General features: G+C 51.9%; 3 protein-coding genes across 3 annotated transcripts; 2 read left to right on the forward strand and 1 right to left on the reverse strand.

Moving 5' to 3' along the window:
• The first annotated feature begins 1369 nt into the window (after positions 1-1369).
• Positions 1370-5384, forward strand: LOC109759814 (cysteine synthase 2). The gene is made up of 6 exons (XM_020318655.4): positions 1370-1688; positions 1784-1858; positions 2609-2752; positions 3176-3604; positions 3692-3927; positions 4825-5384. The coding sequence occupies exons 1-6, from the start codon at positions 1467-1469 to the stop codon at positions 5042-5044; spliced, it is 1326 nt and encodes a 441-aa protein (XP_020174244.1). The 5' UTR covers positions 1370-1466; the 3' UTR covers positions 5045-5384.
• Positions 5385-5491: 107 nt separating this feature from the next.
• On the reverse strand, positions 5492-7789 carry LOC109759813 (pentatricopeptide repeat-containing protein ATP4, chloroplastic). Its single transcript, XM_020318654.4, has one exon. The coding sequence runs from the start codon at positions 7712-7714 to the stop codon at positions 5648-5650; it is 2067 nt and encodes a 688-aa protein (XP_020174243.2). The 5' UTR covers positions 7715-7789; the 3' UTR covers positions 5492-5647.
• A 262-nt stretch (positions 7790-8051) lies between these two features.
• LOC123493699 (uncharacterized) lies at positions 8052-11252 on the forward strand. Its single transcript, XM_073497784.1, has 2 exons — positions 8052-8804; positions 8919-11252. The coding sequence occupies exon 2, from the start codon at positions 9369-9371 to the stop codon at positions 11250-11252; it is 1884 nt and encodes a 627-aa protein (XP_073353885.1). The 5' UTR covers positions 8052-8804; positions 8919-9368.
• Positions 11253-11595: the final 343 nt, after the last annotated feature.

An 11595-nucleotide genomic window follows, 5' to 3' on the forward strand; every position in this document is an offset into this window, starting at 1 on the left:
ATTACCGAGAGGGCCCAGAGATACCTCTCCGACAATCGAAGTGACAAATCCTAATCTCGATCTATGCCAACTCAACAAACACCATCGGAGACACCTGTAGAGCATCTTTATAATCACCCAGTTACGTTGTGACGTTTGATAGCACACTAAGTGTTCCTCCGGTATTCGGGAGTTGCACAATCTCATAGTCATAGGAACATGTATAAGTCATGAAGAAAGCAATAGCAACAAACCAAACGATCATCGTGCTAAGCTAACTGATGGGTCTTGTCAATCACATCATTCTCTAATGATGTGTTCTCATTCATCAAATGACAACTCATGTCCATGGTTAGGAAACTTAACCATCTTTGATTAACGAGCTAGTCAAGTAGAGGCATACTAGTGCCACTCAGTTTGTCTATGTATTCACACATGTACTAAGTTTCCGGTTAATACAATTCTAGCATGAATAATAAACATTTATCATGATATAAGGAAATATAAATAACAACTTTATTATTGCCTCTAGGGCATATTTCCTTCAGCAGGGCGCTGGGGCGCATCCGTGCTCCGCGCGCGCCTCGGCTGGAGCGCCAAGGAGCGGCAAACACTCGTCATCCGGAGCCACACGATGGCGGCGGTCACGAGAAGAATCTTCTCTTCAACGCGGCGCGGACGTACCTGTCGTCCTGGCTTGACTCGCGCACCATGCGCCGCTCAAGCTCAGGCTGTGCACGACCAGAGACGATGGCGGCCTCAAAAGCTGGATGAAGCGCCTCTTCATTGAGCCCGGGGACGCCACCGAGGAGACGGGATCCAGCTTCCGGCCACCTGCGCGGAAGACGGGATCCAGCGGGAACCGGCGGGGGAGACGGTCGCCTGCGGGAGAGAGAGGGGTCGGCTGAGAGAGGGAAACGATGGAGGGGTCGGGTGAGACAGGTTCGGCAGTGCGGCGGCGAGGTTCGACAGTGTGGCGATAGAGACCTGCGGTAGAGAGCCAACGAATATATAAAATAAAAAGGAGAGAGGTGGGCGGGTGACAAGTGGGCCAGTCCCAGACACAGACGGATGAGATGGACACAGAAAAAGTCCGCTTTGTGTCCGCCTCCGACCCAAATGTGACCCAAGTTTGAAAAGGAAATGGGTTAGGACGAACACAAAACAGACATAAAATGAGAATGGGTAGCAAACGGACGCAAGCAGATTGCTGCGATTGGAGTTGCTCTTAGGTCTGACTAATACGAGTTAAATATTGTGTGTGCAGACATCTTCCAACAAATTTACACCATGATTCTTTTCGAAAAATTCGAATAAGAAAGTTACTTTTTCTTTCTATTTTTTTCAACTCTTTATTTAAGGACTCCCGGGTCAAAAAAAGGACTCCCGGGTTGAACCAAGTTGGTTCGCCCTCCCTCTCAACCTCCACAGCCCAACTGAACTTCTGAACCCAAGGGTTCGCTACCCGGCCCCCTCCCACCCTCGCGATGGCGGCTGCGACGGCGACGGCGGCAGGAGCAGCCGCTGCGGCCGCCTCCATATCCTTGTTTGCATACTACTTCCTCTTCGGCAGGAGCGGCTCCAAGTTCCCATGGGCCCGCACCACCGGCGCGGACGACCGGAGGACGCGGCGGAAGGGCCTCGTGGAGGCCGTCGGCAACACGCCTCTCATCCGCATCAACAGCCTCTCCGACGCCACCGGGTGTGAGGTATATTCTTTGGGTGTCTCCTTGTGTGCAGCTCCGCTTTCCTGCTTCGGTTTAAGGTACTGAGGTACTGGATTTGTTATTCGAATGTGCTGCAGATTCTGGGGAAGGCCGAATTTCTGAACCCGGGAGGCAGCGTGAAGGACCGTGTGGCGGTTAAGATTATCGAGGAGGTAATTTGTGCAGTTCGGTGTAAATTGTAAGATTAATTCGGTTAGTTTTTAGAAGCCAGAAGGGAGAAGTGTGAAGTACTTCCTCCGTTCCTAAATATAAGTATTTTTAGAGATTCAGTAAGAACTACATACGGATGTATATAGACATATTTTAGAGTGTAAATTCACTCATTTTGCTCCGTATGTAGTCCGCATTGGAATCTCTAAAAAGACTTATATTTAGGAACGGAGATAGTAGATAGGGTTCATGGTGAGAAGTTGTCTGACCGATTCATGCAATGTTGGCAAGGGTTACATGTTTTTTAGTCATTTGGTGAGGTCAAGTTCATGTAGCGAGTTCGTCCTTAATGAAGGATATGCTATTAGTGAATAGTAAGTGTAGTTCTAGCATATGTATTTTTCTTTCATTTGTTATGATTATAAGTATGTAAAATTACGGTTCTAAAGGAACAACCGTAGTTATTCTGGAACAAAGCATTCATGGAAAGCACCATTCAGTTATGGGTTTCGAGTATTAAAGAAAAGGGGTTTTGAATTTTGCTTCTTTTGCATGAAATGCAAAAAAGTAGGTGATAATATCGAATTACTTCCTTGCATACTTGGATCTAGCTAAATTATTTACATTTCAATGGATGAGGCATGAGATACTTCGTCGATATATTCAGTTTTATGCTATAGTATATATTGATCCTACAGAAATTTATTTTCTCTTTTGACTTAACATGACACTGGCATTTTTATTGCAATTAGGCTCTGAAATCTGGGGATCTTGTCTGTGGTGGTGTAGTAACAGAAGGGAGTGCCGGAAGCACGGCTATTAGCTTGGCCACTGTTGCTCCTGCTTATGGCTGTAGGTGCCATGTTGTTATTCCTGATGATGCTGCCGTTGAGAAGGTATGGAGGTTATGCTCTGTTCGAGAATTCTTGGTGTACTAAATCGGACATCTGCTGCTGTAGCATCCAGAATTTGTACTTGAATTGTCTTGTTATGTAATAAGATGAACTAATTTAGATCAGACCAGGTAGACCAGGTCTGAAATCAGGCTCTCATTGGGCCCAAGACCTATCAGAAATAATAAATCAAGATAACACCATAGCATTGTATTTCCAAGTATCAATATTCTGGGGTTCAGGCCTGAGCTTCCGGGACTGGTCTAGACTTGAGCCTGCCCTTTCAAGGGCGTGGGGCTTTTCAGGCCTGGTTGGATATTTTAGATGCTCCGGTGGGAATCTCTCCTAACAATGAATCACAGTACTTCAATCCTGTTTGTTGCTTATATTCCTGCTATGTAGTTTTACTTAAAGATTGCTTTCCAGTCTCAAATAATTGAAGCGCTTGGAGCTACTGTGGAACGAGTGCGTCCTGTTTCAATCACTCACAGAGACCATTTTGTCAATATTGCAAGAAGAAGGGCATTGGAAGCCAATATAGCATCAGCACAAAGGGAACCTAATCACATACAAACTAATGGTTCAGCCTATGTTGATACTAAAACGCTGAACTCCAAACAAACTAACGGTTCAGCACATGCCAGTTCTGAAGTGCCTGACAATGGCAAATGTTACCCTAATTCTGATTCAAAGGGAGGTTTCTTTGCTGACCAGTTTGAGAATATGGCAAACTATCGAGCGCATTACGAATGGACTGGTCCTGAGATATGGAAGCAAACTAAAGGGACTGTTCATGCCTTTGTTGCTGCCGCTGGTACTGGCGGTACAATTGCTGGAGTTTCACGATATCTTAAGGTTTGTATGCTTATTATTGTCTTTCTTCTATATATGTTTTCTTCTTGGGTCAACTAATTTTTTATTGCTATGATATTATTTACTTAGGAAATGAACAGAAATGTCCGATGCTTTTTAATGGATCCACCTGGATCTGGTCTGTTTAATAAGGTAACCAGAGGGGTTATGTATACAAAAGAGGAGGCTGAGGGCAAAAGGCTGAAAAATCCTTTTGACACTATTACTGAAGGAATTGGAATCAACAGGGTCACAGCAAATTTTATGATGGCAGAACTGGATGGTGCTTACCGGGGAACAGATAGAGAAGCTGTTGAGATGTCAAGGTACATACTTCCAGTTTAAGTTTTTATCGACTTTCAGCAGTTATGGAATAGCTATGCATACGATTTTGATGCGCGATTCCTGTACGATGCAGTTCAAGCTACACAATTTCAAAGAATGACTCAATCCATTGGTGTAGGTGTTTTTTTGTACTGAGATCGTATATGAATTGTTGTATGCTTAGCGTTGCTCTAGCAGTTATTATCTGAAAGAGAAAGGATAATTTGTTTAGTTGTATAGTTTACATCATTTTTTTTACTGCAGTCTACCTTTAACCGATCAACCAATTGGCCTGATTTTGTACTATTTCACTGTACAACTTAAATACATGTTGAAGTTATTATGTCTTGGGTTATTGGGTCCCTCGACCCCTCCAAAAATAAAGAAAAATGAGTACACATCCCACCCTTTTCTCAAACTCCAGTAGAAGCTTCAATCGTCATTTGTTAAGCATGTTTTTAGAACCAATAGGAAGACTTATATACTCCCTCCTTTCCTAGATATAGGCTGTATAGTTTTTGGAGAAAAAAATGCGGAATATAGGGTGCATGGCCTTTGTTGTCAATTTTACCCCTCCACCGATCAGCTCACACACATGAAATCCCTAAAAAAAGGAGATGATTTATTTAGAAAACTCAGCCATGATTTCATGCGTGTGAGCTGATTGGTGGAGGGGTAAAATTGACAACAAAGGTTATACATCGTATATTCCGAATTTTTTCCTCAAAAAACTATACACCCTATATCTAGGAACGGAGGGAGTATTTATTTAATCACCTTAGCCGTGATAGTTGATGGAAAGTTCGCCGTTGTTCATTCTTCTATCTTACCAAGTATGTTAGCGAACCGTGAAAATACTTCCATCCATCTGACCTCAGTTACTTGAAACATTAATCTAGGTTCCTGCTGAGAAGAGATGGACTATTTGTTGGGAGTTCTTCAGCCATGAATTGTGTTGGGGCTGTAAGAGTTGCCCGGGATTTAGGTCCAGGACATACAATTGTGACAATTCTCTGCGACAGTGGGATGAGGCATCTAAGTAAGTTCTTCAATGATGAATATTTGGCCAATCATGGGTTGACACCAACTGCTACTGGTCTGGAGTTTCTTGATCAGTAAAAACTTCACAGGGGATGCATGATTTCAGCAGTTTTGTCATTCTTCGTTGTCTGTCCTGAAAACAGTTGACGAGTGAACACTGAGGCGCCGAAACATTCCATCTAACAAGGGAACTGTTGGCTCCAGATAATGGACCTCAAATTTTATGTCATCCTAATTGAAGGTTCCTCTGGAAGAACTTTAGAGTAGTTGTCATAGCCATTTAGTAGGGATTGGGATAGCCAACCATTCAGACTGTTGTACACTGCAAATCTTCTTGTTTTTCTTCAGCCTGTTGTACACTGCTCAAGTCACCAATTCATCTATGTATACGCAGTTATTTATAGAATCATTTATGCTACTACTGTCTTGGTTCTGTGAGATGGCAGCACACATCAACTAGTCTGCGATAAAAACCATTCTAGGTGTTCCAACAGATCATCGCATGCATCATGCTAATGGTAAGAGTACTGAAAAGAACTGGTATTCTTTAGTCATGAAAGTAAACAGAAGCATCTGTCACCAGAAGGGTGGATTATGAAGATTTCAGAACACCCACAGCCACAGGTTATACCAAATAAAAAAACAAATAAATCCTATATACCTCCTCCTAGATTGTGCACCTTACACGGCGACTAGCTCTGACGACTTCTTCGCCTCCAGCCAGTGCTTGGCAGCAACGCTCGTCGTCAGGAACCAGCCGGCCTTGTCGGGAGCGCCATGGAAGGGGGCGTCGAGCTCCTTGAGATGCGACTCGAACACGGAGGCCAGCCCTTTGTCGGAGTACATGTTCCTCCCCTCCCCTGTGTGGATTCCGAGCAGTGGTGGCAGCTCTTCGCCGCTCTGAAGCGTCGTGTACAGGTCGTTCATCCAGACATGGAGTGTGGTCAGGGCGGCGCCGACGGAGAGGCCTCTGAGGTGCAGCGACCACTGCGTCTGCGTCCTCGTCTGCACGTTGCTGTAGATGTCGAGCTGCAGCGCGGCGTCGAGGAGCGCGCAGGCTTTCTCCATCTGCCCCAGGTTGATGCACAGGTCCATCAAGCAGTTGCAGTAGGGCATCTTCACCACGCCACGGGCGCCGCTCAGGATGCCCCTGGCTGCCTCCTTGAAGGATTCAGTGGAGGCTTTCCTGTCCGCCAGGAGCTTCACCACGGTGCCAAGCTCGGCATTGCTTCTGTCGATGCAGTCAACCACCTTGCCGAGCTCCTCCACCGGCGTATCCGCTGCCACGGTAAGGAGGCAGCCGCAGAACCGGTCGTCAGGCGTGATTTTGAGCTCCTTTAGCATGCCGAATGACCTGACAACATCGTCAGTGCATCCCGCTTTACCGTAGCACCGGGTGAGCGACGTGAGGATGAAGATGTTGGGCTTGAAACCTGCCTCTGCCATCTCCTTCAGTATGGCCTCGGCACCAGGGACATTGCCAGTGCAGGAATATAGTGTCACCATTGATGAGTAGGTCCAGCTATCAGGCTTGCACTTGGTGTCCATGGACGACTTCATGTCTCTGAAGATCTCCTCAGCCTCGTCAACGTAGCCGATGTCGGCGCACATTGACAGGAGCATGTTGTACAGCACCACGTCGATGTCCATCACCTCGTCCTTCATCTTCCGGTACACGATCATCGCGTCCTCGCCGTAGCGTGCCCTGGTGTACGCCTGCAGGAGACAGCAGTAGGTTGCTCTGTTGGGCTGCACCTTCTGGCTGACCATCTCCCTGTGGATGGTCTTCACTACCCATGGCCGCATGGCACGGCCCATGGCGTCCAGCACGGTGTTGTACACGACCAGGTTTGGCTTGACGCCGACGGCCTTCATTTCCTCAAACACGTTGAGTGCGCCGTCGAAATTGCCGCTGGTGGAGTGCACCTTGATCACCGTGGCGCATATGACAGGGTCGAGCTGGCATCTCTCGGACCGGGCACGGTCGTACAAGCGGAGTGCCATCTCGGCGTCCCCGGCGCGGCCGTACGCGTCGATCACGACCGAGTAGGTGAGCATGTCCGGCGAGCACCCTGACTCCGGCATCTTCTCGAACCACTCCACGGCCTTGCCGGGCGGGCCGCAGGCGCGCGCGCAGCTGATGACGGTCGAGAAGGTGGTGTTGTCCGGCTGCACGCCGTCCCGCAGCATCGCGTCCCAGAGCGCCTCCGTTTCGCTCCAGCGCCGCCGATTGCGCAGCACCTTGAACACGACGTTGTAGAGGATGACCTTGCTGCGGACCTCGGCGTTCTCCAGGAACCAGCGCAGCGCGAGCACGGCGGTGGCCGGGTTGCCGGCGGCCGTGTTGAGCACGATGGCGGCGTCCTGCTCGGAGGGGGCCTCGGGGAAGGCGGCCTCGAGCGCGGCGGCGACGGGCGCCTCGGCGGGCTCGCACGCGGCGAGCGCTGCGGCCGCGGCGGCGAGGCGGGCCCGGCGGCCGGATCCGGCGCGCGCGCGGGCGAGTTCGGCGGCGCGCGGGCTGTTGGGGTTGACCCAGAGGAACTTCGCAGTGCTGGAAATCTTGGGGTTCTGGCCGGGGTCGGAGGGAGGCGCCGGGTCCTGGGGCGGCGAGTCCTGGACGGAGACATGTGCGGCGGCCGGCGAGGCGGAGGAGGAGTGGTTCTTGGGCTGGAAGGAGAGCGAGATTGGGCGGTGCGGCCATGAGAGGAAGGAGGAAGGGGACGATGGGCAGATGGGTAGGGAAGCCATCTCGCTGCTCTGCTCTGCTCTCCTGCGGGTGGATTGTGGGGTGCCCACTGTCCAGAGCTTCGCTTCGGTTGGGGAGTGACGGACGCGACTGTGTCTTGCTGTCAGCAAGTGGGGTCCAGATGCCAGGGACACCGAAGGCGACGCGCTCTTCCCGCCGCTCCTCGTGAGGTGAGACCCCAAACTGCCAAAGTACATACGCCGCGCCGCGCAGCGTCCCTCGCACTCCACCGCGGCGGCGGCGCCACCGCCCCGGGCTCGCCTCCCTCGCCGACCGACCGGCACCTTCTCATCCTCACCGACTACCCGCCGGGCTCCTACCCGCGCCTACCCCGCTCGACGCGTTCCCCGACTCCTCTCGAGCCCACCACCGCCGCGGGGGCGGGATCGGCGTCCGATTCACGCGCGCCTTCCACGCCACCGAGCCGTGCGGTGCAGCCGCTCCCGCGTGTGATCCTGCGCGGCCCTGTCGTGCACTGGATGGATCGCGGCGAAGCTGGGCTGCCATTGCCTGGCCTCGGGCGTGTGATTTACCCAGGCAAAGTCGTCTTCTCTCACGAGGGCGCGGTAGCTGTTCGACGAAATAGACGAGCCCGGAGTTTCTCCCCGGGATCAATCGTGTTTCAGGAGCTTCTAGTGCTCGAGAGTGGCTTACCTGCAGCTTTGTGTTCCATGGTCGCAGGTTCTGTACGGCACGCGACTAAATTTCAGGGCATGATGCATCAGTGACGAATTTCTAGCACAAAGCTGCCCAGTTATACAATCTGCAGTTCTGCCCAGGTACTATGGACTGGAGAGCCAGTTTTGAGCCTTTGCGTTTGTTGTTTAGGATGCTACTTAGTCTTGTAGCAAATATGTTGATGTTTTTACCATTACAAAGTAAGCTTCAGTTAGCTAAATAAACCATTCTGATGGTAATAATACCTTCGAATGATACATTATATGTTATGTGTAAAACTCACAGAAATGATAGGCACATATTAGTAGGGAAGTTACGCAAACCAAATAGTTCCTACACACAGAACTGCCTACATGATGTGAGCCAAGGATGATGTTAGCCGATCTCTATTAAGACAGAAGGGGGAGTTTACAGGTACAATACTTAAATGGTTGGGATTCCACTTGCCTTCATGTTGTTTCCCCAAATCAATGAGCCTGTATGTTCATAGAAACATATGTGCTTATGTAACGAAAGTTTTGATTCTAGGTTGGGGTGAGTACCGTGAATTGACGCCTCGATTCGGGGCTCAAAATTTCAGTCTCCGAGTTCCTCTTTTTTTTTCCTCTTCTTTTTCAGCTCATTTCTAGCTGAGCCTTGTGCCTTTTATGGTACTTGCTGCCCTATAGACATCAAGCATAGTATCAATTGTAACCTTTTATTAAATTGAGCAATTTTTCTGACCAATATTGTTACCCTCTGAGTTTTATTCCCTTGTATTAATTCTTTTTATCCATTTTACAAACGTAGTAACATAGTTGAAGGAAGAAAACTTAATGGAAAACAAACTTCTAGAATGGTAGAGAAGTGACAAGACAGATACTTGCTATTTTTTTGAAGCTCACGATTTTTTTTGGAATTAGTGCACAGTAAGAGCATCTTCAGCCGCGTCTTCAGAAAGGCCTCTCCAGGCGATTTTTTCGCGCCGGCGCCGAAAAAATGGCTCAGTCGCACCCCCAGGAGCCCGATTTTCGCCGGCCTGGGCCGAAATCAGCGCCAGCGGACCCAGGCCGAACCCGGCGCGCTGGGGGGGAGCCCGGGGGCGCCAGGGCGAGTTGTTTTGGCGCGAAGCAGCCGCGGGCCCGCCGAGTCAGCGAGATGGGCGCTTCGTCGCCCTCATCGCCTCGGTTCCCGCGGGAATCAATGCCAAGGCTGCCACGCTGCCGCCGCCGGTCAGCCTTGCCATTGATTCCTCACGGGCGGCGTGCCGACGCCTCCCCTCCCGCGCACGCGTACACACGGGCGTGGCTATATAAGCCGGTGGCCTCCCTCGCCTCTGGCCACACCGCCGAGCTCTACCTCTCCCGCGCGCCGCCGCCGAGCCCTCCCTCTCCCTCCCCCGATGGCCGAACGTTTCCCCGGCGACGAGGCGGCGGCCAACGGCTTCGGCCGCCGCTCGCTCCGCGAACAGGAGTCGTGGCTCCTGTTCGAGGCCAACATCCCGGCCCTGCCGGACATGCGCACCGGGCCGACGGGGTGGAGGCTCAGCAACGGGGGAGTGCCCATTCCCCGTTGCCCGACGCCGTGGCGCGCCCCAACTACTTCGCTGCCGGGGTGGAGATCGTTCGCGCCTCCCTCACCGACGAGCAGCTCGCCCTCCCCCAGTACGCCGCCGACAACCACACGGCGTGGGCGGCGTACTTCGAGCGCCGTCAGCAGCAGAGGCTGGCGTCCACCAACGGGGCGCCGGTGGTGGGCGGCACGAAGAACAGCGAGGGGCGCCACCTGTGGTGGGGCGTCCCCGGCCGCACGCTCGAGGGCGTGCTGACGCACCTTGAGGGCGGCAACAACCCGCCGCTGGCATACCCTCCCCCGGCGAGGGCGGCCGCCCCGGCCCACCGCCGACGCGCCGGGCAATGGATGCCCAGGAGGTTCGGCTCCTCCTCGTCGTCCTCCTCGCACTCCTCCTCACGGGCTTCTTCCCACTCCTCCGGCTCTCCGGCGCTGCTCGGCGTCAAGGCCGAGCCCGCGGCGGAGACGTCGCTCGGCCGGCGCACTCGCAGCGCCGGCATCGTCATCAACGAGGGCGGCCGGCGCGCCTCCTCGTTGGCTCCTCCGCGCTTCGTCAAGCCAAAGACGGAGCCGGGGCTCGCGCCGGTGAAAACGGAGCCGGGTCTCCCCGCCGTGAAGACGGAGCACGACGACGACGCGGCCCTGGAATGGGCGCGCAACGACTCCCTGAAGATGGCGAGGGAGCGCCAGCACGCCGCCCTGCGGCGGTTTGAGCAGCGCCGCCGGGGCCGCGACGAAGGAGGAGTCGTCGTCATGGAAGACAGCGCTGCCGCCACCAGTCCGCGTTGGCGACGCCGGTCAGGGGTCCACCAGGGATGGCCGCGTCAAGGAGGAGAAGGCTGCCGCCGACGACGGCGGCGAGGATGGCGACGACGACGGCGACTACTCGGCGTTCAGCGATTTCTTTTTTTAGTTATATTTGCTATGTACCGCGTCGCGAACATGTCAATATATGCCAAAGTTTGCCGAAATTTAGCCGTGTTTAACCGAACTTCGCCGAATGTTTTTTTCTTTTTGAAAAAATTAGACGCATCTGGGGGCGGCCCTGGGACCGGCGACTGGGGACCAACGACCTGGCGACCGGCGCCCCAGGCCCTTTTTTTGCGCCGGCTCGCCCCCAAGCGGCGATTTTTAGGCGCCCCCTGGGGGGCCAACGGCTGGAGATGCTCTAATAGCAAGAACCCATATAACTCTTTTTCTTTTGAGTGGAAGCACTCATGTAACTGCTGCATTATCAGCTGTATGTGCATAAAAACCATTAGAGATCATCGCTGCCGTAGAACCAGAGCATGGATGCAGGAGTCAAGGTAGTAGGATTATTAGAGATCATGAGCACAATTTCGTTCCCAGGTCTAGCAGAGTGTCTCCCTTCCAGGTTCGTTATCTGAAATAAAGCACTAAATGGTATCACTGTAAGTGGAAACCGGTAATATTTCCACTTTCCTAGTACTCACTTAAACTGAAATTACATGATAGAGAATGAAAACTGGAATAAGAAACTGGGTGGGACACTACTGAACATTCAGATTCGGGTATCATACAACGCCCATACTCTTAGGTAGCCAATCAGCCACAGTTCATACCTCGCTTCAACAACAGTTCTGGTAGTAAGAACTGTGAGGGTTCTGGTTCAACTATAACGTTCAATTCCAAG

The sequence above is a fragment of the Aegilops tauschii genome, chromosome 4, assembly GCF_002575655.3.
Source record: "Aegilops tauschii subsp. strangulata cultivar AL8/78 chromosome 4, Aet v6.0, whole genome shotgun sequence".
NCBI classification, from domain to species: domain Eukaryota; kingdom Viridiplantae; phylum Streptophyta; class Magnoliopsida; order Poales; family Poaceae; genus Aegilops; species Aegilops tauschii.

Bases quoted from the DNA above. Each gene is read 5' to 3' on its own strand.
- LOC123493699 (XM_073497784.1), top strand. From the start codon at position 9,369: ATGGCTCAGTCGCACCCCCAGGAGCCCGATTTTCGCCGGCCTGGGCCG.
- LOC109759813 (XM_020318654.4), bottom strand. From the start codon at position 7,714: ATGGCTTCCCTACCCATCTGCCCATCGTCCCCTTCCTCCTTCCTCTCA.
- LOC109759814 (XM_020318655.4), top strand. From the start codon at position 1,467: ATGGCGGCTGCGACGGCGACGGCGGCAGGAGCAGCCGCTGCGGCCGCC. The intron at 2,753-3,175 runs GTATGGAGGTTA...ATTGCTTTCCAG, and splicing joins ATGATGCTGCCGTTGAGAAG to TCTCAAATAATTGAAGCGCT. The intron at 3,605-3,691 runs GTTTGTATGCTT...TTATTTACTTAG, and splicing joins GAGTTTCACGATATCTTAAG to GAAATGAACAGAAATGTCCG.